Source organism: Gopherus flavomarginatus, chromosome 4, assembly GCF_025201925.1.
Source record: "Gopherus flavomarginatus isolate rGopFla2 chromosome 4, rGopFla2.mat.asm, whole genome shotgun sequence".
NCBI lineage: Eukaryota > Metazoa > Chordata > Testudines > Testudinidae > Gopherus > Gopherus flavomarginatus.
In genome coordinates, this window is record NC_066620.1 from 82,696,221 (window position 1) to 82,716,559 (window position 20,339).

The window sequence follows — 20,339 nt, forward strand, 5'->3', positions numbered from 1 at the left end:
CGAAGGCAAGAAAGGTGTGAAAGCAGCAGAATAAGGACAATGGACTTCAAAAAAGCAGACTAACAAACTCAGAGATCTGGTATCTAAGGTCCCATCACAAGAAAATCTAGGGGAAAAGGAGTTGAGAGCTGGCAGTTTCTCAGAGATAATATTAAAGCACAACTGCAGACTAACTTGATGCAAAAGGAAAGATAGAAAGAATAATAAGAGACCAACACGGTTCCCTCAGGAGCTCTTTAATGACTTGAAAATCAAAAAGGAATCCTACAAAAAGAGGAAACATGGACAAATTACTAAGGAGGGGTACAAAAGCATACCACGAGCACATAGGACAAAATCAGAAAGGCTAAGGCATAAACTGAGTTACACTTAGCAAGGGACATAAAAGGCAATAAGAAAAGGTCCTTTAAATACATTAGGAGCAAACCAAAGGCAAAGGCCTACTACTAAGCATTGGAGGAGAACTAATAAGGGTTCACACCAAGAAGGCTGAAGATTTAATGCCAGTTTTGCTTTAGTCTTAACTTTTTTTAGTAAATTGTGACCAGATGCTTAATCAAATTAATATTAACAAAAATGGGGAAGGAACACAAGCCAGAAAAGGGAAAGAATAGTTTAAAGAATACACAGATAAGTTAAGTGTATTGAAGTCATAAGGGCCTAACAAAATTCACCCTACAGTATTTAAGAAACCAGCTGAATGAATCTTAGATGCGTTTGTTATTACCTCTGAGAAGTCACAGAGGACAGGTGAGGTCCTAGAGGACTGAAGAAGGGAAAAAAGTAGTACCTACCTTTAAATAGGTGAACAAAGAGGAGCAGCGAGTTATAGACTAATCAGCCTTCAATCTCTGGAAAAATGCTGGAACAAATTATTAAACAATCAATTTGTAAGCACATAGAGTATAAGAGGGTGATAAGGAATTGGCAACATGGATTTGTCAAGAATGAATAATTTCAAACCAACCTAATTTCCCTCTTTGACAGTGGTAACAGCCTAGTAGATGGGGGAAGCAGTAAACATGATATATCTTGATTTTAGTAAGTCTTCTGACACAGTCCACTATGATATTTTCATAAGCCAACTACAGAAATGTCATTTAGATGAAATTACTGTAAACTGGGGGCACAACTGGTTGAAAGACCACTCAAGGAGTAATTATCAATAGTTCACTGTCCAACAGGAAGGACTTACAGCTAGTGAGGTTCAGCAGCGGACTGCCATGGGTCTGGTACTTTTCAACGTTTTCATCAGTGACTTGGATAATGGAGTAGAGAGTATGCTTATAAATTCTGCAGATGACACCAAGATGAGAGGGGTTGCAAGCACTTTGGAAAGCAGGATTAGAATTCAAAATGACCTTGACAAATTGGAGAACTGGTCTGGAATAGTAAAACGTACTACACTTATTGAAGGAAAAAATCAAAATGTACAAATATAAAACACCGAATAACTGGATCGTCTGTAGTACTGCCGAAAAGCACCAGCTGTTATAGTGAATCACAAATTAAACATAAGCTAACAACATGAATACAGTTGTGAGAAAGGCTAACAATCTGGGTGCATTAACAGGACTTTTGTAAGAAAAGACATGGGAGGTAATTGCCCTGCTCCACTCAGCACTGCTGAGAGACCTCAGCTGTTCAGTTCTGAGTGTCACTCATTAAGACAGAGGTGGACAAATTGGGAAGAGTCCAAAGGAGAGCAACAAAAATGATAAAAACATTTAAAAATCCTGACCTGTGAGGAAAGATTAAAAAAACTTGGCATGTTTAGTTTTGAGAAAAGAAGACCGAAGGGGGAGCTGATCATCTTCAAATATGTTAAGTGCTTTTACAAGGAGAATAGTGATTAATTAATTGTTCTCCATGTCCACTGAACATAGGACAAGAAGTAATGGGCTTAATCTGCAGCAAGAGAGATCTAGGTTAGATATTAAGAAAAACCTTGTAACTATAAAGATTGTTAAATTCTAGAATAGGCTTCCAAGGGAGATTGTGGAATCCCCCTCACTGGAGGATTTTAAGAACACATTGGACAAACACCAGTCAAAGATAGTCTAGCTATATTTAATCCTGCATCAGTGGCTGGACTAGATGAGCTCTTGACTGTCTTCCAGGCTACACTTTTATGATTTAGGTTTTATTCTTAAATGTTAAACAGGCAACTGCATTTACTGCACAATACAGTCTTTTGTTCTAAGTCTATGTTTTTGTTTGCATTTTGTAATTTTTTGCATTATTTCCTAGAGCCTCTCTAGAACTTGTAATAAATAATAAAAATAAATCAGGACTTCTACCTTGTTGCCACTGAGAAACAACACCTATTTATCATTTTCAACCCTATTATCGTTAATTTACACATCAGGCTAATTTGCATAAGCCACAAATCCCCCATTTCTTCCTGTGCTTTTGGAGTAGCCTTTTTGGGGATCAACTAGGCCTGCTCATTGTGCTTCCTCAAAAGAGTTCCACAACTTGCTCTGTATTCTTTCCTGTAGGCCATCTGTGTCTAGTAAGACACCGTTTTCCATCTGTCTGATTTTTAACCATTTACTTCCAGTCTCCAAAATGGCACTATGCAAATTATTTTTTATATTCAATGGAGTTTTTTTCATTCTAAATAATCCATGCTGAATTTACGTGATGAACACTATCTTGGCCAACACTGGGTATGGAGTCAGTGACTGACAGAGCTAAAAACATGAGTTTCTACAGCCTGAACTACGAAGCCAGATTCTGTAGCTGGTTCTCGTAACAGACGAGGTCCTCTGTAAATCACACACAGAGAGGAACACCTAACCCACAGTGACCAGTGGGTTACAGTGATTGTTCATGCAGTCTTGTAAGGCTTGGTTCAGCAGGCAATTCATACTGTTGCACTGGGATGGACTTAAATAAATTATCTGCAAGAGTTATGCTTCCCTGTTCTTTCCTTGATCTCTTTTAAAAAGTGATATACCTACAGGCTAAAGAGAAATGAAGGTTACCTCTCTTGTTTTTTCTATGCTTTGCAACAGAGAATGATATAAGGATTTTCTACTTTACCCTTTGTGGCTTTATGCTGAGAATTCACAGTCTTAGAAGAGAGGGGATGTAACACCCACTTCACCTGTCAGTGTGGGCTGCTGGCTGTTTATTCCCACCCCTCTGTGCTTCCTCTGCTGGCTATCTGTTCTCTACCCTGTATGGAGACACACAGTTCCTTTTCCCGTGTATTGCCTTCTATTACTATAACTGTGCTGTGCAGCTGGCTACCAAGGGAGAGAGGGGTCCACAGTGATAGATGCAAAACCCGAATACAAGAAGGAAAAAAATGTATTGGCAGCTGAGAGACGAAGGGTAAAGGGGTATTAGACAAAGGAGGGGAAAGAGAGGGAGAGACTGGCGCAGAAGAATGAGGAAGAGAACTAGGGACCAAACACAGGTCCAAGCCAAGAAGCTGCCATAGTACCTAAAAGAGAAAAGTGAATGCTATCAAAGATCCCAACACATAGCTGAAGGACACACTCCCACAGCAAGAAAATTAATACAAACAGGGTAGGAAAAATCCTACTGCCCAGTCACCTGGGACAACCTGAAAACTATGTGAGGAAAGTGAAGCTTAATTACATCCAGACTGCCAGCCTGCTGCTGATTTGCACTTAGTGTTTAATGCACTGACTGACGGGTATGTTTGAGCTAAGTACAGCATAAAAATGAAAACTGGCATCCTGACTCAGTTTCCTCACACTTGCCAGCAAACTACAAAGACGGTTTATCTAACACATCGCCAACTCCTTCCTTTGGCTCTAGTCCACTTTCAGAAGACCGTACAGGGTTAATTCAGTAATATTTACAGAGCAAATGTGGTGGAAGGCCAAGTTTCATTTTCGCCTCAGGTTGGATGTGCCAGTCAGTCAAGGTACCCAGGAGCTTTCAGTGCTTGTCAGATCAGGTAAGAGACTTGTCCTTAGGGAAGGGAAGTGACACATTGAAAAAAAAACAAAAATGCAGAGGACTGTCATCTGTTCTGAGCTTGTGTTTTCCGCTCCTACCCCTGCTGCTCAGGTCAACCTATCATCTCACCTTGTTATTGCCCTTCATCACATACCCTTCTGCTGCTCTTCAGCTCCCAGACGGAGATGAGCAGCCTAAGATCTGAGCAGGAGGGTGGGACAGAAAGCAATATCATAGCTTTGTAACAGCCCAGCTCACACTCTGCCACATTCCCCAGTAGCTGGGCCTGAGGAGTTCTTTCTCTCACTAAGATGGTGTCATGTTCACTGTCCTGTAGGATCATTTGAACAAAGGGGTAGCTAATATTTGTTTGTTTTAAGATGACAGTTCCATGACTAACAGCAACATGAAACATAAATTAAAAATAAAGATAAAAACCTGCCCTGCTTATTTTGGTCACAGAGAGACTGGAGAACCATTTTTTTTTTTTGGACAATTATATTTGAGATCCAGGTTATCCTAGTAGCCTTAAATAATTTTTTTCTAACCATCAGTAGAAAACTCAAAGCCTCTCTGTTTCCCTCCAGCTCTAACATTTGGTCCATCATGTGTCTTATTTGGCCTTCTATAAACTATTCATTATGGGCCTGAATCTGTAAACCTTGCTCAGGTTGAGTAGTACTTTCCTTCACAAGAAATCTCACTAAATCAATAACAGCACAAACAATGCACTTAGTCTGAAATGTGTTTTATCCTTAAGGAAAAGGACTTCTGACAAGGAAAGTATCAAACAGTGTATGTCCTGCTGCAATGTTCAATTCACAGCAGAAAAAAATGATTACCAATCAAAATGGATATTTGGTTGATTTGAGAAAAATAAACCAAACAATTTTTTTACCTCAAAATTAGTATAACTTGCATAAGATAAACAGCAACCACCTCCCCGCCACCCAGCAAAAACCCTCAGGAACATCCACAAAACTATAGATATCCTTTCTTTAGACACAAACTAATTTGGCTGTTTAACCCAGGTGCAATGTTTTGGATTATATTGTGATTCTAGAAAAGAAACTGATGGAAAAAGTAAATAGAAACTTTAATGAAAGCACAAATAAAATCAATCAATGTTATAGGAAACTGCGTAGCTAAAATGACCTAACTACCCAGGGAATCCATGAATTTATGAAACTAAATGGAAACACTTCTGTTTGCATAGAAAAATATTTTTTCTTCATATACAAATGAACTGACAATGGATGGTATAATAGTGATACTTAGTAATAATCATCTAGATATAGATAACTATTATGACAAATTTAATAATTTACATGCATCTGAGGAAGTGGGTATTCACCCACGAAAGCTCATGCTCCAAAACGTCTGTTAGTCTATAAGGTGCCACAGGATTCTTTGCTGCTTTTACAGATCCAGACTAACACGGCTACCCCTCTGATACTTGACAAATTTAATGGCATTTTAAGTTAGTGGAGAATAGTATTTTTGAATCCTCAGCAAAAATGTCATATTAACACTTGTTAAAGGCAGATTATGTCAAGACAATACATATGATATGATAAAAGCTTCAAACATCCAAATTTACACATTTGAATAACTTTATGCACACCAACAGTCTATGAGTAAAGTTGCTAACATGCATTTTTGTACGATTGAGACCTATGTGCTGAAAATATTATTTTAAATATAGAAGTATTTCTTATGAACTCTGAATTCTAAACTCCTCAGTGGCATAACTCCAGTGAACAAAATGAAGTTACATCAAGGATAAATTTAGTTAAACTCCTTTAAAACATAAAGCAGACACATCATGCACTAGGGAAATATCACCTAGGATTTGCAGCCCAGAGAATTTACAGGTATTACTTTGGACACTGAAGAGTATCCCCATTGTTTCACGACTACAACAGAAACAATGAAAATGATAAAAGAAGTGGGAAGTGAAAACAATATAAACTTTAAACTGTGCTCACTAGTTAATCCCAAGAATTTATGAATACATAGTTATAGGAAAAAATATTAAAATCAATAGCAGGTAAAAAGAAATGTCCTAATTAAGGTTCTAAATTTCTCCCATAAAGAAGTTACCTATTAAAATCTTTCTAATGAGATGGTAGAACTATTGTCTATAAAAAAAGAAGAAAAAAGACTAAAGTTCCAACGTTGGTTATTGTCAGAGAAATACCCTAGATCCCCATTAAATTCAATCCTATGTAGTTCTTTTTTTTTTTTTTAAACTTGGCTGCCACTGGAGTGTTACAGTGAAATCTACTGAGAATAGCTGGTTGGCAGCACAACTGGTTCAACCTTGCATTGTTTAAAAAAGACAGATGTGAAGTGAAAGAAGCTATCATGGAATCCAATGTCATTTCGTACCCCACAGTTACTACACAGTGCATAGAAATTCAGTTGGAGGAGCTACTGTGTCCTGTCCTGGGGAGATACATAAGACTTAAAAATGCCTCCTACATCCGTTCAAGGTCTGGGATAAGTTCCTCAGACTAAATTCCTCCTATTGTGCTATGTTTCCCAGCCCTTTTTGATTTATACCAGGGGTGGCCAAACTTACTGACCCTCCAAGCCACATACGACAATTTTCAGAAGTTCGAGAGCTGGGGCTCACCAGCTGGAGCTCACCAGCTGGAGCAGAGCTTCTGCCCAGTGGCGGAGTGGTGGAGCTGGGGCTTCTTTCCTGGAGAGAGGGGGGTCTTGGGGCTTCAGCCCTGCTCTAGCTGAAGCCCCTAGCTCACCACCCTGCCACAGGGCAGAAGCCCCAACTCCTCCCCCACATCTGGTAGATGGAGTGTGTATGGGGGTTCCGTGAGTAGCACTTTAACTATAAAAGAGCCGCATGTGGCTCACAAGCCATAGTTTGGCCACCCCTGCTTTATGCTAACCTCACATTCACATAATTCCCACAGAAGTCAGTATGTGCACGGTTTGATATAAAGGCAAAATTCTGGCTAGTAATAATGTAAGTGATTTTGGTTAATGCCATACAGCCAAGTATCATCCTCTTCCCCAAAAACTAAACATGGCGCCAACTCTCTCCTGCCCCAAGACCCGTTCAGAGAAGGTGGGGGTGGGGCTAGTCTGAGAGTTAGTTATAGTTCTCTGGCTCTCAAGCTGCTTCAGCCCAGCAAGAGTTAAAGTGGCCACTAGGCTCCCATAATTTACATTGGATAGTTATGGTCCCTAATGGACCACAGGCCCGTCAAGGATTGCAGGAGAACAACCACACAATGTTCCGTTCCTCTGCACCAGGGAGCTGACAAGGAAGCTGGCTACCCTAGTTTACATTAGCTGAGCACAATTAGGGGAATTCTCATGTGGCCAGCTGGGATCAGATTCCTGCCACTTTGCACTACCTGAGGGGCACAAAGCCACAAAGAACAGGGGGGCAAGAATCTGGCCTTACAGTAGTACCTGGTACTTATGAAGACAGTAAAAAGCTCTAACTGAAACCAAATAGAGTACAAGCAGGCACTGTACAGTATTCTCTCCACAATGCTGCCAAGTCACCACACTCCGGACACAACATCTACTCCATTCTTGGGCAAGTGTGAAGGTTTGTGAATGCTCCCCTAGCAAACTGTGTGGTGGTCAGTAATCCATTTAGGACCTAAGTACACTGGAGGCTCAATCCTTTAACCTTTGTTCAAGAAAAACTCCCATCAACTTCAATGAGAATTTCACTTGAGTAAAGACTGCAAGATTGTGACTTTAAAATAAAATCCGAAAGGTCAGAGGTTAATGCATTAATCTGAAGCCAACTAGTCTTCAGTAGACAGACTTTAAACTTGAATTAGACATTCCTGTAACACACCTCCTGTGTATTATTTATACGTTTTTGTGGTAGATAGATTTAAGAAAACCAAAATCCAACAAGTTATATAAAATCATATTTAAACTTTGTCTTCTCTTTAGTGCCATTTTGAATTTCTTCCAGAACATTTTCATGCACCCCCACCACCCACCATCATCTGTGTTTCTATCTGCAAAGAATTCCATCTTTTATACCATCCTACTCCACAATAGACTGTGAAAAGGTCAAGCCCATTTATCATTAACGTCTTTAATATTTAATGCTTTGTATTAGCTTGTTTCCTCCACTAAAATGCAATGCTATATACACTTGAGGAGGTGTTATGTTTTGAGCAATGTATTTTTCAATGTATTACTGATTGGCACATCCAAGATAACAATTAGCAGATTTCATTCTTGGTCTCAGATTAGAGAGAGAGAGTTAATAAGTGAGAAAGAGAGAGTGTGTATGTACATATGAGTATACATATTTCTCCCCCACTCCCACTTATATACAGAACCCTGTGTTTAACTTCCTGGGGAGAGCGAAGGAGAAATATTCCTCTTTCCCTTTGTTGTAGATGCTCCTCACCCATCTCAGGACAAAATATGTAGTAGTAATTAAATAGCAAGTGGAGGATGAAAGAAAATTAAAATTGCGCATTTGTTAATAGTAACTTATTCTACATTTTAAATAGAGTTCTTCACTAGGGTTCAGGATCTTTTTAAAAAATGTATGGGTAGGTGTAATTGGATGCAGTTGCCTTAGGAACAGGTGTTCAGTGCACAGTTCTGAGAATAAGTGTGCATAGCAGGCAAATTCAAAGACCTAAACCTGCAGGGTGAAATCCTGGTTCTATTGAAGTTAAGGCCAAAACTCCCATGGATTTCCGGGGAGCCAGGATTTCACCCAAAGACTTTTCTACTCCTATATTTATTTGCAACATTGTCCTTTGTATGAGGGTGTAATAGAAAGGAATATTTTAACAACTTTTTGAGCGAGAAATGCTCTATTAAAGAATGAAGGGAGTAAGGGGGGGTTTCCATTTCCCCTTGTGCAATAATTTCATCAAGAGAGGAAAAGGGCTTAGCGAGTCATAAAATACTGACTTTACATTGTTTAGAGATTGCATTTCTCTTATACAGAGAAATGCATATTACATTTTCTTGTAAAGTGTTAAATGATGATGGAAAATAATCTGAAATGCAGAAAAGAATAAAACTGTCTGGTACACAAGAGTAATTATAAAGCAATATCAAATCTTCCTCTAGAAAATATTATGTAAAGTCCTCTCCACATCCAGAGATTTCCAGGAGTAAGTACAAAATCCCTACATTATTTGCTAGATTTATTTCCATTGAAATTTAATTTCTGGTACACATACCACAGAGGGTTAAGAAGTCTTGCCATCATACAAAATTCAAAACCTAGTTCTGTTATAAGCAGTTTTGTGTAGAAAATATATATTATTTCATGTTATCATGCTTTATGCTCCATTTTTATTTCTATTTAGAGAAGCACTGGTGCCTACAGAAATTCAGTAATCACCAGAATGTACACCCTTCCCAATGTGGCAAATAAGTTAGTATATATTTAGAATAACGTAGTTGAACTATGTTTCTACAAATTTCGGAAAATGCAGAACTAAAGTAATTGCAGATATTAAAAAGTACATTCCTAAATACATTGTAATATTTGAAACAACATATTTATTTCTTTCGTTCTGTGCTCCTGCCTCAGCAACAGGAAGATGATGATGATTTCAAAAGAACTAATGAGAGCATGAATTGACCTTTCTGACTAATTATTTTGTTAAGTACCTAAGGCTTGGATTCTGCATTTCTTCCCCATACAATCTGAATTTAGAAAAGCTGCAGCTCAGGTTTTAACCTCCTATGGCATCACTATTCAGGCCTTCCAAACATGCAAAGATCTCCAATGAAACAGAATTTAGGATGAGACTCTGTGGTGTGCCTCCAAGAGATGTATACAAAACTTGCAGCCGGCAGTATGGGATGGGGGTGACGGCTAAAGTAGTTTCGAATCATCTCTGTGCTCTTTTGATTCTGGGCTGGTCTACAGTCACCAGCATAAAGAGACAGCCCTGAGGACCTGCTCAAGTTACAACAGCTTGCACAGCCTCTCTTATGGGCCACAGTTCTGCCCAGAATCTCCACATACATAAATGGCACACTACAGAAGATATTAGATTTAATTAAAGCTGCATGAAGAAATTTGTAAGGCAATTGATTTGTTTGTTAGAAATCAATGACCATTCCGACGATGAAAATTTAATTCTTTTCTTTCCCTGAAACTGAAAGACACAAGATAAAAATGTCTATTCAGAGTTTACTAAAAAATGGTAGTCAGCCAGAACTAAACACAATTATTACAATGTTGCTATGACAGCAAATAATTGAAATCATTTCTTAATTTTTGATTAAGAAGGATCAGTATCCTAACAGAGAACACTGTCTCTGTATTGTTCTTTGAATTACTCCATCTCGTTCCTTATGCACCCCAAATTCGTTTGCTTTTTTGACAACAGCGGCACTTTTTTAAGCAGGAGTCTTCATTGAGCAGTCTACAGTGACATTCAGGTCCCTTTCCTTAATTGATATGGTTACTGTTAGCATAGAACTTTGTAAGGTGTATCAGTAATTTAAATGTCCCCCCTCTCCAGTGTGCATTGCTTCACCTTTATAACATTAATTTACCATGAGTTTGCTTCTTCATGTAGCTTGATTAGGTCAATTTTCATTATGGAAAAAGCCACTCTCCTAGACAATTTTTGATTCATGACAATACTTTGCCTCTAACCTCATGATTCCTTAATTTCTTTAGTAGCCTCTTGTGAGGGACCCCGTCAAAGGATTTCTGAAAGTCTAAATAAATTAGATAATCTATATGAGTCTAAATAATATGTGGAATTGCTCACTATATGCAAGACTTTCAGTAACTAAAACTTCACTGGCGGAGGTGGCTTAAAAGGGGGTGAGGGGAAATGAAATCTGATTTATGCATTCATAAGCTAAGAACTAGATCACCAACTAGTTTCCTAGAGAGCACCTCATTATTATTTATACAGTGCAAACAGTATCTAGACTTTTTACAGACATATATAATTAGAAGACAAGATTCCTACCCAAAGAGCTTACAATTTAAATTTATTGTAAATTATTTCTGTTCACAGTACCTAGTCCAGGGGTTCTCAAACTGGGGTTCGGGACCCCTCAGGGGGTCATGGGGTTATTACATGGGGGGGTGAGCTGTCAGCCTCCACCCCAAATCCTGCTTTGCCGCCAGCATTTATAATGGTGTTAAATATATATAAATAAGTGTTTTTAATTTATAAAGGGTGGGGGATTGCACTCAGAGGCTTGCTATGAAAAAGGGGTCACCAAGTCAAAAGTTTGAGAACCACTGACCTAGTCTGATTAAACCTGGCAGCTTAAAATGTAAAAGGTTCCTTATCTCATCAACACGTCCATGAGCCAAAATAAAGGAGTTTTTAAAAATGTTTTCAGAGTGTTGTTATAAACCCAGCCTTCTACTTTTGCTGATTTATCTAACTTACATGCATTCCGCCACATCCCCTGCAGATGTAAATCAAAGTAGTTCCATTGGAGTCATGCCAAATAACACTAGCTAGAGATGTAAATAATCTTTTCTACATTTCTATCAACACAGTTTATAAAATATGGTTGTTGTTATCTTTTTAGTTTGTGAAATGGGTTCAAATCATAGGTAAAATTATTCTGAGACAGATTTTTTTAAAAAATCCTCAGAAAAGTTGTATATATATTTCCCACCATTATAATTCTAAGATGTCATTTGTAATTTTTTTAAATTGCTATAGAAAATACACCTTGAAGGCCAAGTTTTGGCTCATAATTAACTTTTATGGTGGAGTTATAAATCTCAATAGATTATAATTGAGCAGCTGAAAATGTCTTTTACTATTTTAGAAGGATCATCTGCAACAACTCACCGTGAATTCAATTGACCTATTAGTCATAGTGTCAGATAGGAACATTAATATCCAACTCAGAAGTTGGCACCCATACATGGTCTGATCACAGGATCCAATAACTTTGCATAGATGAATGGTCTGTGGGACTACTCTTTAAGAAAGGTACAACTCCCTTTGAGTAAGGACAGCAAAATCAGACTCATAGAATAGTAATAACCATAGAAAAAATAAAATAAACTGGTTTTGCACAAAAACTATCATGACCTTATCTGCTAATTCATATTCTAATATCCTACAATAATGTTTTAATGAGTTGCTGATGGCTCATGAAAAACAGAAAAATACAGTATAACATGTTTTTTGTACCTTTCCCCTTTATTATTAAGTGCATTGGCAATCAGCTAATCCAAGGGTGAATGCATTAGAAATGCATATAATTAATAATTATAACAAAGATTTCTTTTGTCAAAACCAGTTTTCCACCAAAATCATGATCCTCTAGTATAATAATATTTTTACAACAGAAAACTGTGATGTTATGAACAGTATTATCATGATACAAACAGTATTATGATTTCTGCACAAGAGCAAATGAATTCTTAAAAACTGTTACTACATGCCGTCATCTTTGGTAATGATGAACAATGGAAGATCAACATTACACAAGTTATACAAATACATGTTATAGACGTATGAATATTTCCAACATGTTTATTAAAGCTTTTCAAGATATCATCACAAGCTTTACACCCTTATACGCTAGAATAAGTTTCTCACCAAAGTTTATGAACATGCAAACAGGAGGCTGTGTTGGAAAGGGTAAAGATATTTTAATTCAGGGAAAAGTTTAATTCCTGTGAAAATACAATGATTCTTCAAGATAGTAGGCAGAGGATATGGAATAATGTATTACTTTCAAAAACTAATACAGGTTTAAAAAGCACCGAAGCAATTGTCACAACTAAGCTGATCATTATACTTCACTTACGGCATCAGCAATACAGAGCGTAATGTTTTTAATACTGAATTTAATATGATTAACACCAAATCACTCAGAGCCTGATTTTACACAAAAAATGAATATCATGTGCTAAATCCTTTAGCAGAGAATGAAAGTATTTCTTTAAATCTTTCAACTTAGACATTCTAAAAAAGTGAAAAATTATCATTTTCAGTATAAAAGATACAAACTTTAACCTACATGTAATGTAATGATTTACTTAACAATGTTGTCACAGTAACCTTTTGTACAGATCACATTTGTCTTGAGTTCCAGCACTAAACTGAAATCCCTTTTCCCCTCATTACAAAAGCTAACATGTTCTATAATCACCAGCATTTTTCCTAATAAGGAGAAAGTTCAAATGATTAAATCTCACACTAATCTGTATTGAATTGATCATAATGCCACCACCTAGTGCAACATCAAACACAGACCCAGAGTGTGAGCAACTTTTTCCACTGTTTAGCATTGAAGTAGCTATCAATCTCATCAGACACAAATGTCAACAGGCAAAGCAGGGGTTCATAAAGTAAATATAATTAAACCTTCCAACTGAGGGAAAGGGAATATTTTAGAGGAAACTACAAAACTGACAAAGCTGATATGATCCAGTTTAGGAAAAAAGAGGATAGTAAATAAAATTAGGCAGTTAATTTCCATCACTCCAAACTGCTGGGACATTGAAGTAGCAATGTGAGGGGTTGCCACAGAAAAGGGGAGACGGGGTTAAATTCTGAGTGCAATGCAAGCCCTGCCCCACACCCTGCAGGCAGCTTGAGAAGCTGCAGCAGCAGCAGACGACAAAATTGAGGGGGGAGGGGAGGAGTGTTGCTACCGCTGGTGAGAAGAGAAGGCATAAACAAGAGACTTACTTTTGTAGCTGGCAGCCCAGGGCTGATAGCCATAATACCCGGTAATCCGCAGAATCCTTTCCTCGATGGAAGTGAGCCCCACGGAAGCACTGGTGAGATCCTCCACGGATCGGGACCATTTCAAATCCTCTTTGATCGCCTCATCCACCACCAGATATTTGAGCTGCCGGAGCTGCGGGCTGATGTCTGACAGCCTCCTGGGACTGACATCTGGAGATCTCCTCATGCCACTGGCAACGCAGGAAAGGGACATGAACACAGCTCGGTAACAGCTGATGTGCTGGGAGGTGCCGAGCGCTGACCTGGCGAAGGAAGGGACGGGAGCTCCCCTTTCACTCCCCAATAAGTGTACAGGGGCAGGAGGGGCAGGGCACTGCCCGTGCGAGAAGCGCCCCTCTGCCAGCCACTCCGGCGCCCCCCGCGCGCTGCCTATCGAGAAAGGGGCAGAGCTGCTGAGCGCGGACCCTACAAACAGCTGATCCTCCCGCAAACCATAGGGCTCCCTCCAGAGCAAGTTTAGCGTTGCGTAAAGCACCCCAAGAAGAACTCCCTTCCCCAGGTGCGCAGCCTGCAGCGTTTGGCTCCCGGCCTCCCACGGGGATGGGGGCAGGAGTACCGGGAACTTCGCGTGTTGCCCTCCCACAAGACTGGGACACACACCCCCATTGGGATTGACCCGCAGATCCTCCCGCCCCCGGGGAACCAGTGTGGGCTAGTGGACAGCACAGCTGGGCGCCTCCTGCCGCTGCAGGTACCTGTTCCCCTCCCCGGTGCAAAACAAGGGAGCGCCCTGCCCGCGTCGCCCCGGGGGCGATACTCACATTGTGATGGTCTTGCCCCTCGCCGTGCCGTTGGGAAACTCTCGGATCCCCATAGGGAAGAGCGGGGGTGGAGTGGGGGCTCCCAGACTTCAGGAAAAGGTGCAGCCGGGGGCTGTCACCGGCCGATCGGACAGAGAAGAAGATGAAGGGGGCAGGTGCCGGGTCCGCAGGCGCTGCAGGGGGGCTCCCGGGGCTTGCACCGGCCGCTCGCGAAGCGAGGAGTGAAGTGCCCAGATTGCTGCTGCCGCCGCAGGTGCGTCTCCTGTCCCCAGCGGAGGCCAGGTGCTGGCTGCTGGCTGCGGCTGCAGCGGAGCGTGTGGCAGTGGGTGGAGGGAAGGGCTCCGCGCCCGCTCTCACGCCCCCCACCTCCCTGGGCTCTGCTTTCCCGCGCTCCGCCGGCAGGGGGAGCCCCGTTCCCGACTTTCCTTCCGCCCCTGCCAGTCCCGCTCGCTTCCGACTGCTGGGGGCCCGGCAGCGCCGGGGCGGCTCCTCAGCCTTGCCGGGTGTCCAGAGCTCAGCTGCGGGGGGAGGGGCCCCGCTGAACCCCGGCGCTGGGCAAATGCAGGGACTGGACAACGGTGACGTCAAACGCCCAGGGGGGCAGGTTCAGGGGCGCCCTGTTCCCAACGCGCCTCCAAATCGGCGGGCTTGCAACGTGGTCCGGCACCGGCACCGACCCTGGCGGCCAAGGCCGGGACGGGTCCGCCCGCTGGGCTAGTCCCGGCCGAAGCTGCACTCGGCACTGTAGGGGGGCTGCTTTGCGGGGCTGTAGCTAACGCCCAGAGACGTAGTGCTGCTCCCGTCAAGCGTAGGGACTTGGTGGGGATTTACCCTGGGCTTCAGCCGGGCTGACTTTGGGAGCTCGGGAGGTAACTAAACCTGGAGAGTGGATTTTCGGGGAGTTCCTAAGAACCACAGATTGGCTGGATGACACTTGGCACTTCTCCAGCATCTTCCATCCCGGGATCTCAAAGCACTTTCCCAACAACAGTCGTGATTAAACCCAGCCACTCTTGTGGGGTAGGTAGGAATTATCCACGTTTTGCCTTTGTAGAAATTGAGGAATAGTCAATAGAGGCTCAGATCCTGGTATGCTAACGCCCATTGATTTCAATTAGGCACGTTTTGGGACTGAGAATTTAAGATCATTGCCCACGGTGACATAGCTGGACTGCAGCAGAGTTGAGATTTGAGTCCGGATCTCCAAGTTTCTAGAGTCATGGTTTAATCACAAGAACACAAACTATTTGGGGTAGTTTGGGACTGGCGTTTTAGTATGTGTTTGAACAATGCATAGTGCAGTGGGGCTGGGACCTTTAGTTGCTAGTGCCATACAAATAAATACATATTCAGAGCATTGAGACTACTGGAACAAAGAAGGACAACAGCATTATTGAAAGAAAAAGGAACAGTAACACTTTTAGGTTCCATTTTCAAAGATTTATAAAGGATTAGTAAGTGATTAGTATATGTTTTAAGCATGTTACAGACATAATTAGAATATTTTATAGGTGGTTATGAACATATCAGTAGGTAGCTATAAGCCACACTTATAGCCAGCCTATTGAGATGTTTGACTTTATAACAATTGATTAACCATTGATTAAAATGTTTTAAGCACTCATTAACCCAGCATAATATATCATGTAACCAAAAATTATAGGTGGGATTTTCAGAAACACAGCATTGGTCTAATTCTGCTCCCACTGATGTCAATGAGAGCAAAGTTAGCCCAGTGTTGGGTACATTTTGAAAATCCTATCTAAACATCTGTGTTAACGCTGCAAAGACTTTGGGCCCAATCTTGGAGCCCTTAGTCCAGAAAAACTCCTGTTGACTTCCTAATGACTTTGCCTGAAAAGAGACTACAAGTCTGGATCTTTTCTAGGACCATTACCAATTCAGCAAGGTGTCTAAGTCTGTGAGTAGCCCCACTGACTGCTCATTTTAGGCATGTGGTTAAATATTTTGCTGAATCAGGACCTATAGTAGTATAGGGAATGATTGTCTAGAGTGCCTTAATGCCTATATATTGTTTCATTGTGTACATATACACAATTAAAAATTGGATTAAAATCTGCAAGCATTATTTATTATGAGAACATCTGACAATCTGAAAATAGGAACATAGCTGGAAGCATAGCTTTTTTTTTTATTTGGATAGAAGAATCTTAGTAGAAGGACCAGAGGGAAATCGTTCCCCCTTTCCTCTTCAATTTGATATATTTTAGAGCACCTAGGCATTTAATTGCAAAGTTAATAGACATCAGTTAAATAAAACCACTTGCCCTGCATAGTGTTAAAGAATCATTGTCGCTTTATCTAGAATAAAAACAAAAAAAATCAGACAAAAGCTAAACTAAATATCTGAACTGTGTATTGTATTGAATGAATGTATTGAAAATATTTTATTTATTGCATACACAATCATTATTTTGAATAGCAGTATGCTAAAATGAAAACAACTGTTGCTTGGGAACTCAGGGTAAAACCCTCCAAAAGAGCAGAATTGTGGTCCTGTTATACAGAGATGGGTAGGAGCTGTGCAGGTAAACTCAGCCCTGTGTGCAACAAAGCTGGGTTCCTTGCAAGCTAAACATAAACCACAGTGCAAGATGAATTTAAGGATGGCTGGGACAGTGTCAAGAAGATGCCCACTGAATCTGTAATTACATAGATCATTGGCTTCATGTAAACTGCGTCCAGGGGTCTCATCCCCTAGTCCAGAGTAGCATCTGGAACAATAGCTATAAATGGAGTTGTGTTGGGATTACTTCCTTCCCAAACCCAGCATAGTTCCCTACACAGAGCTTAGGTGCCTGGGCTGTGTGTGGAAGGTGAGGGTGGGAATTCACCATGAAGGAATTCTCATGTCTGTAATATCCTGAAGTGTCTGAATGAGAGTTTTTAAACTCTACAGAAATGCAGCAATGTATATTAAAAATAATGTAATGTAGGTTCAGTTCCCTGGTTCCAGCCAAGTTTCACTCAACGTGAGACCTAGTTTGACACCAGAAGTGGGGAGGCATAAAGCCATCTATTTCACTGAGATTCTGCCCATCTGCCCTATTTAGGACAACTTTCCATCCTCTGTGCCACCAGAGCGGTACAAAGGAGATGGGGCCACAGTGGTTACATGTCAATTTAGAGATAAACCGGAACTGTTCCTTGCACTCAGACCTGCTGATAGGGGATTATTTTCCTGCTCTCTTCTTTTTCATACTACAGCAAGAAACTAGTGTAAATGAAACTACACAAATGAATGTAACACTATAAGCGGCACACAGCAACGTGTGACACTGGATCCTTTGGGTGATAGTACTGACAACCCGTTACAACAGTCATTCATAGAAAGATGAACTTCCTTTTTCCTTTGGTCAAGTGTACAAGGGGGCGCAGTTAAAAGGGCTCTGTGGACGTAAGTAGTTAAAATGTCAAAACTACAGTAAAAGGAAACATCATAATTGTGAACTCATGATTTTGTGAGTCTTACAATAATTGATGTTTTTCTTAAAGCTCCAGCTGCTGGATTCTTGCGAATACAAAAGAGTTTTAGCTTTCATTAAAAAAGAGGTATGTTTTCTGTCCTCATGGTTGCAGGGGAAAGCATGAAAATGTGACCCTCCTTGCACCCTATAAGGCAAATAAAGAGGACCAAAACCAGTTATTTAAAAAAAACTCATGATTTTTCAACATTTGAGAGATGTTGCAATATTAATAACACTATCCCACAACAAGCAACAATAATACAATATTATAGTAAGGCAGAGAAACTGACAATATAGTATTATAGAACATGCTACTTTGAGAGACAGTAGGCAAAATCTGGTTTATTTTACTGACATAAGCATCTCAAGTAAGATTTGGCACAGTGTGTCAGCTGGAATGTTAATTAGGACATCTGGTGGGGCTGTTGTGGCACCAGAGTTTTGCTGCAGTAATCCATGAGAGAGCTTACACCTGTGTAAACATCTCTTTGCAGAATGTCTCCCAAGAGTGTGCAGAATATGAATAACCCCAAACACTGTGTATAGTTGGGCTTTACTGTATTGTGAAAAACAGCTGTATTCACAAAATGTCTTAGCACAAAGGAATAGGTAATACTTGCTATAACAGAGCACAGAGTATTCTGTTCAGTAGTCCATATCTACAAAGGGACTTAGGTGCTACTGTAATCCACAAAACCTCTGCTCAACTGCCACATAAATCTTTAGGTGCCTAAACTCACATGGTGCCTACTGTTTTGCTTTAAAAATCCTCTTGGTGCATGAATGACAACCTCTGGGCATGCGCACTGCTGATTTGGTAGGCCCCTGGAAGCCGATCTCATGCCTAAACCCAACAGGATCCTCATACCTGGTGGAGATAGGCATCACCCCATGTATCTCCCCTATGGTGTCCAGTCCACTAAATATGCTCAAAGCATGCCTAGCTGCACAGAAGGTGGTGAGGGAGAAGAGGGCCTCCCTAATAACCTCTAGTCAAGTGGTTAGAGCACTCATCTGAGATGTGGGACAATGCAGATCAATTTCCCCTCTTTCTCCCTGCCCCACACCTAATGAGAAGAAAGGATTTGCACAGGGATTTCCTCCCTCTCAGATGAGTGCCCTAATGCATATGTAATGCTGGCAGATCAGGTGCCAGGTCATGCCAAGGTCCCCATGCCTCAACTGAATACTGACAAATACATAGCTGAAATCAGTCTGGCTCACCTGTGTGTTAGGATTGTTAAAATAGATACTAGAATACTAAGAATGTGTTTAGTGTTTAATGCATGCAGCAACCTACAAGTATTCAGATGTTATAAGTGAGATTATAGTATCTCACATTCACAGAATCATAGGACTGGAAAGGACCTTCAGAGGTCATCTAGTCCAGTCCCCTGCACTCATGGCAAGACTAAGTGGTATCTAGACCATCCCTGACAGATGTTTGTCTAACCTGCTCTTAAAAATGTCCAGTGATGAAGATTACACAACTTCCCTAGGCAATTTATTCCAGTTCTTAACCACCCTGACAGGAAATTTTTCCTAATGTTCAACCTAAACCACCCTTGCTGCAATTTAAGCCCATTGCTTCTTGTTCTATCCTCAGAGGTTAAGGAGAAAAAAATTTCTCCTTCCTCGTTGTAACAATCTTTTATGTATTTGAAAACTGTTATCACGCCACCTCTGTCTTCTCTTCTCCAGATTAAACAAACCTAATTTTCTTTAATCTTCCCTCATAGGTCATGTTTTCTAGAACTTTAATAATTTTTGTTTCTCTTCTTTGGACTTTCTCCAGTTTGTCCACATCTTTCCTGAATTGTGGTGCCCAGAACTGGACATAATACTCCAGTTGAGGCCTAATCAGCTTGGAGTAGAACTGAAGAATTACTTCTCATGTCTTGCTTACAACACTCCTGCTAGTACACCCCAGAATGATGATTGCTGGTTTTGTTTTTTTTTTTGCAACTATTACTCTGTTGACTCATTTAGCACTATGATCCCTTGATCCCTTTCTGCCGTACTCCTTCCTAGGCAGTCATCTCCCATTTTGTATGTGCGCAACTGATTGTTCCTTCCTAAGTGAAGTACTTTGCGTTTGTCCTTATTGAATTTCATCCTATTTACTTCAGACCATTTCTCTAGTTTGTCCAAATCATTTTGAATTTTAATCCTATCCTCCAAAGAACTTGCAACACTTCCCAGCTTGGTATCGTCTGCAAACTTTTTAAGTGTACTCTATGCCATTATCTAAATCACTGATGAAGATATTAAACAGAACTAGACCCAGAAGTGAACCCTGTATCTTAAGGTAATATTTGGGCATTTGCATTGCAAGCCTTTCTAATGGTGTAAATCACCAGACAGGAGAGGGAGGCATTAATTAGTGTGAAATGCTGGTCTCCAACAGAAGGTGTTACGTTCTG

The 20,339-nt window shown here is 40.7% G+C and overlaps 1 protein-coding gene and 1 long non-coding RNA gene across 3 annotated transcripts in view; one reads left to right on the forward strand and one right to left on the reverse strand.

Annotated features, from left to right (window-relative positions):
• Positions 1-14,742, reverse strand: part of SLC35F3 (solute carrier family 35 member F3) — a 302,289-nt gene extending 287,547 nt beyond the window's left edge. For both annotated transcript variants that reach the window (XM_050951543.1, XM_050951545.1), the window contains exons 1-2: positions 14,429-14,742; positions 13,608-13,837 (exon numbers count right to left, since the gene is read on the reverse strand). In XM_050951543.1, coding sequence (XP_050807500.1) covers positions 13,608-13,837; positions 14,429-14,481 — 283 coding nt within the window. In that variant the 5' untranslated portion in view covers positions 14,482-14,742. The remainder of the gene's footprint in view (positions 1-13,607; positions 13,838-14,428) is intronic.
• A 135-nt stretch (positions 14,743-14,877) lies between these two features.
• The window catches only part of LOC127049011 (uncharacterized), a 51,236-nt gene continuing 45,774 nt past the window's right edge, over positions 14,878-20,339 (forward strand). Inside the window, exon 1 of the long non-coding RNA XR_007773846.1 lies at positions 14,878-15,448. This is a non-coding gene — a long non-coding RNA (uncharacterized LOC127049011). The remainder of the gene's footprint in view (positions 15,449-20,339) is intronic.